The following is a 5628-nucleotide window of genomic DNA, read 5'->3' on the forward strand; positions in this document are numbered from 1 at the left end:
GTGTCTTTCTCTCCCCCTCTCTGTCTTTCCCTCCTCTCTCCATTTCTCTTTGTCCTATCCAATGATAATAACAACAATAATAACTACAACACTGGGGAGTGTTATGCATGTACAAACTATTGTATTTACTGTTGAATGTAAAACATTAATTCCCCAATAAAGAAATAAAAAAAAAAGCAAAAAAAAAAAACTACAACAATAAAACAACAAGGGCCTTTCTTTGCGTGCGGGTAGCGCTGTTGCAAGCATGGTGAACGTTCCTAAAACCCACCGGACTTTCTGTAAGAAATATGGCCAGCATCAGCCTCACAAAGTTACACAGTACAAGAACGGCAAGGATTCTCTGTATGCCCAGGGGAAAAGGCATTATGACAGGAAGCAGAGTGGCTATGGTGGCCAAAATAAGCCAATTTTTAGGAAGAAGGCTAAAACTACAAAGAAGATTGTGCGGAGGCTTGAATGTGTTGAGCCCAACTGCAGATCTAAGAGAATGTTGGCTATTAAGAGATGCAAGCATTTTGAACTTGGAGGAGATAAGAAAAGAAAGGGTCAAGTAATCCAGTTCTAACTTCATCTTGGATTTACTTGGATTTCATCTTGATGCTTTGTTCACTTAAAAAAAAAAACAAGGGCAACAAAAGGGAATACATAATACATATAATAAATACATATAAATATTATATACATATAAATACACCTGCAACCATGCTTCATCACTCGTAAAGCTTCCCCCCTACAGGTGGGGACCGGGGGCTCAAAACGGGTCCCTACGCACTATAACGTGTGCTGCGCTCAACCAGTTCCCCCCCCCCTTTTTTTTTCCCTCCTGGGCCTTTGCTGGGGTTCGGTGCCTGCACTATGAATCCACTGCTCCTAGAAGCCACCTTCTCCATTTTGTTGCCCTTGTCATTTTTGTTATTCTTGTCATTGCTGCTGCTGTTGTTGGATAGGACAGAGGGAAATCAGGAGAGGAGGGGAAGACAGAGACAGGGAAAGACAGACACCTGCAGACCTGCTTCACCGTTTGTGAAGCGATCCCTCTTCAGGTGGGGAAATGGGGGCTCGAACCAGAATCCTTATGCTGGTCCTTGTGCTTTGTGCTATGTGTGCTTAACCCAGGGCGCTACTGTCTGATCTCCCCTCTTTTTTAGTATCTCATTTTTATTTATTGTATACGGACAGAGAGAGAGAGAAGGGGAAGATAGAGAGACACCTGTAGTCCTGCTTCACTGCTTGTGAAGCTTCCCCATGCAGGTGGAGACCAGGGGCTTGAACCTGGGTCCTTGCATACTGTTAACGTGTGCCCAACCAGATGTGCCACCACTTGGCCCCAAGCACATTCTTCATGTGCATGGGGCCCCAAGTTTGACCTTTGGCACAAAAAATAACTTATGAAAGAGACTATTAGTTCCTAACTTCTACACCCATCCTTAGAGAATACTTGAATGAATGAAGAGAGAGGTTGTACCCCTAGAATGTGCAGAGCAGTTAGCGATTAATCAGTTCCAGACTACTGTGATAAGTGCTTTCTGCCGAATAGGTTTCTTTATTTATAAATCGAATATTTTCATAGTTAGAGCATAGGAAGCCTGTTTATGACCTTCTAAATGTATTTGTATTAACATTTCTAGAGCCCTCTTTAGCTTTGCTTCTTTGTTGAAAGAGACAGTAGCTGTTGCACGGATGTTCTTTTCATCTTTATGGATGAACAATAGACTCATTCATGTCTATGGTGGGCAACTTCCATGATTTTATTCCTTTTTTTAAAAAATATTTATTTACTTATTCCCTTTTTGTTGCCTTTACTGTTTTATTGTAGTTATTATTGTTGTTATTGATGTCGTTGTTGTTGGATAGGACAGAGAGAAATGGAGAGAGGAGGGGAAGACAGAGGAGGAGAGAAAGACAGACACCTGCAGACCTGCTTCACTGCCTGTGAAGGGACTCCCCTGCAGGTGGGGAGCTGGGTCTCGAACCGGGATCCTTACAGCAGGTCCTTGTGCTTTGTGCCCTGTTTGCTTAACCTGCTGCGCTACCACCCAATTCCCTTATTTTCCCTTTTGTTGCCCTTTTTATTTTATTGTTGTTGTAGTTATTATTGTTGTTGTTATTGATCTAGGAGTCAGGTAGTAGCGTAACAGGCTAAGCAAAGGTGGCACAAAAGTTCAAGGACCACCGTAAGGATCCTGGCTCGAGCCCTCGTCTCCCCACCTGCAGGGGACTCGCTTCACAGGCGGTGAAGCAGGTCTGCAGGTGTCTTATCTTTCTCTCCCCCTCTCTGTCTTCCCCTCCTCTCTCCATTTCTCTCTGTCCTATCCAACAATGGTATCAATAACAATAAAAAGGGCAACAAAAGGGAAAATAAATAAATGAGTATTAAAAAAATGGAAAAGGAAAAAATAACCACTGAAAGCCTTGAATTTGTAGTGCTTGATAGCACTAAGCCCCAGCAACAACCCTGAAGGGAAGAAAGAAACAAACAAATAATAAAAGCTATTCCCCGGGGAGGTGGGCGGCAGTTTATCTGGCAAAGCATATGTCTTACAATGCTCAAGGACCTGGGTTCCAGATCCAATGTCCATCTGCAGGGGGAAGCTTCATGAGTAGTGAAGTAGTCCTGTAGGTGTCTTTCTGTCCAGGATCCTTCTCCCTTCTCTCTCCATTTCTTTCTGCCTCTATCTAATAAATACATAAAGTATAAAAGTTACTCCTTTGTTTTGGGTGGTGATCCTTCTTTCACAAAGGATCAAAAAGGGAGGTTTATGAAATCAACTATAAAGGTGCTCTTGGCTTCCACTTCAGTGTAGAAGCAGGAACCAAAATTTAATGATAAACCCTCAATATTCCAGGTGTGGATGTAAAATGGCACCCCCCACACCCCGCAGATCCAGGACCTTAACCACTGCTCCTGAGGTTTTTTTGTTTGTTTGTTTGTTTTGCTAACAGGATTATCACTGGGGCTAGGTGCAGGCACTATGAATCCACTGCTCCTGGTGGCCATTTTCTCCATTTTATTAGGTAGGACAGAGAGAAATTGAGAGAGGAGGGGGGAGATAAAGAGAGAAAGAGAGACACCTGCAGCCCTCCTTCACTGCTTGTGAAATGACCCCCCTGCAGGTGGGGAGCTGGGGGCTCGACAGATATTTGCTTGGGTCCTTGTGCTTTGTATTACATGAGTTTAACCTGGTGTGCCACTGCTGCCCCCCCTTAAGTTTTTAAGCTTAATTGTTTTTTCTTTATTGGATAGGGACAGAGATTGAGAGAGGAAGGGAGGAGATAGAGAATATGTCTTTGAAGAATATGTTTTCTTCAAAGACAGACAACACACTTGCAGCACTGATTTACTGCAAAGGAAGCTTTCCCCCTGCAGGTGTGGAAGCTTGAACCTGGGTCCTTGAGCTTTGTAACACGTGTGTTCAACCAGGTGTGCCCTTTAAGCTGATTTTTTTTTTCATTATTACATTTTCATCCCAGTGGAAGACACAGAGGGAGAGAGACATTACATTACTGTTTGACCCATTACATTACTGTTAATACCCAGAGCTCTGCATATGATAAGGTGTGTGCCCTACTTCCCAAGTGAGCACAGTCATGTTTTAAAAATAGATTTAATAATAAAGATAGTGGTCTGGGAGGTGGTGCAATAATAAAGCTTTGGACTCTTAAGCATGAGGTCCCGAGTTCGATCCCCAGCAGCACATGTGCCAGAGTGATGTCTGGTTCTTTCTCTCTCCTCCTATCTTTCTCATTAATAAATCAATAAAATCTTTAAAAAATAATAAAGATAGAAGGAAACAGAGCACAGCTCCTGAATATGTGGTGCTGGGGGTCGGATCTGGATCTCATGCAAGCTGGAATTGTCTCCATCCAGTGAGCCACCTGCATGGCCACCAGGGTGACTTTGGAAGCGTGTCTTTCCTCCTTCCTTCTGTCCCTGCCTCCCTCCCTCCCTCCCTCCCTTCTGTAGCCAAGATTGGTGCTTCATGCCTGTCCAATTCCATGGCTCTTGGTGGACTCTTCAAAGACATATTCTTACAGGATGGTGGAGACAGCATAATGCTTATGCAAAGACACTCATGCTCTGAAGTCCCAGGTTCAACCCAAAGCTAGAGCTGAGCAATGCTCTGGTTAAAAATAATAAATAGGGAGTTGGGTGGTAGCGCAGCAGTTAAGCGCATGTGGTGCAAAGCACAAGGACCAGTGTAAGGATCCCAGTTTGAGCCCCTGGCTCCCCACCTGCAGGGGAGTCGCTTCACAAAAGGTGAAACAGGTCTGCAGGTGTCTGTCTTTCTCTCCCCCTCTCTGTCTTCCCCTCCTCTCTCCATTTCTCTCTGTCCTATCCAACAATGATGACATCAGTAATAACAACAATAATAACTACAACAATAAAAAACAGCAAGGGCAACAAAAGGGAATAAGTAAATAAATAAATATAAAAATATTTAAAAACATATTAAAAAAATCAATCAATAAATATATACATACATAAATATTTGCTTACAAAGATCCATAGCAATCTTTTTTTCACAATAGCCCCCAAACTTGAAGCAATAGACATGATTAATAGATACACAGGATGTGGCGCATCTAGACTAATAGTGGGTATTAAGGAGTGAAATGCTGGCACATATTGCAACACGGATACACCTCAAAGCATTATGCTAAGTGAAAGAAGGCGAAGACCAACTATTAAGTAAGGTTCCATTTATATGACATGTCCACATTATGCAAATTCAGGAGACAGAAAGGAGATTCTTGGCTGTTGAGAATGGGAACCATGGGTAGGTGTGTGTGTATGAAGGAGAGAGAGCTGGAGGTGTAGGAAATGCTTTTCAGTAAACAATGATGCTGTCACAACCAAGTTTACTGAGAACCACTGGATTTTATATAAGAATGGGGAGATTTCATAGTACATATTATAGTTTAATAGAATTAAAAAATTTTTTCGAGGACAGGTGAGTGGAAAGCTGAGACTTTTTCCTTTTGTTTTCTTTATTCCCTTTTGTTGCTCTTGTTTTTTTTTTATTGTTGTAGTTATTATTATTGTTATTGATGTCATCATAGTTGGATAGGACAGAGAAATGGAGAGAGGAGGGGAAGACAGAGGGGGAGAAAAAGACAGACAACTGCTGACCTGCTCCACCGCCTATGAAGCGACTCCCCTGTAGGAGGGCAGCCAGGGCAGCCGGGGCCTGAACCGGGATTCTTAAGCCGGTCCTTGAGCTTTGCACTACTGCCCAGACTCCCTCCTTTTGTTTTCTTAAGATTTTTTAAAATATTGTTTTATTGTTGTTATTGATGTCGTTGTTGTTGGACAGGGCAGAGAGAAATGGACAGGACAGAGAGAAATGGAGAGAGAAGGGGAAGACAGAGAAAGGCAGACACCTGCAGACCTGCTTCACCTCTTGTGAAGCGACTCCCCTGCACGTGGGGAGCCGGGGGCTCAAACTGGGATCTTTACACTGGCCCTTGTGCTTTGCGCCACGTGCGCTTAACCCACTGCGCTACCGCCCGACTCACCTTTTCTGTTTTTTTTTTTTTTTTAATTTTTATTTATTCCCTTTTGTTGCCCTTGTTTTATTGTTGTAGTTATTATTGTTGTTGGATAGGGCAGAGTGGAGAGAGGAG

General features: G+C 43.0%; 1 protein-coding gene across 1 annotated transcript; it reads left to right on the forward strand.

Annotated features, from left to right (window-relative positions):
• The first annotated feature begins 211 nt into the window (after positions 1-211).
• On the forward strand, positions 212-607 carry LOC103118776 (large ribosomal subunit protein eL42-like). Its single transcript, XM_007528987.3, has one exon. It carries the CDS (start codon positions 248-250, stop codon positions 566-568), a length of 321 nt encoding a protein of 106 aa, XP_007529049.2. The 5' UTR covers positions 212-247; the 3' UTR covers positions 569-607.
• Positions 608-5628: the final 5021 nt, after the last annotated feature.

This window comes from Erinaceus europaeus, chromosome 6 (assembly GCF_950295315.1).
Source record: "Erinaceus europaeus chromosome 6, mEriEur2.1, whole genome shotgun sequence".
NCBI lineage: Eukaryota > Metazoa > Chordata > Mammalia > Eulipotyphla > Erinaceidae > Erinaceus > Erinaceus europaeus.

Coding starts and splice junctions, on each gene's coding strand:
- LOC103118776 (XM_007528987.3), top strand. CDS start 248: ATGGTGAACGTTCCTAAAACCCACCGGACTTTCTGTAAGAAATATGGC.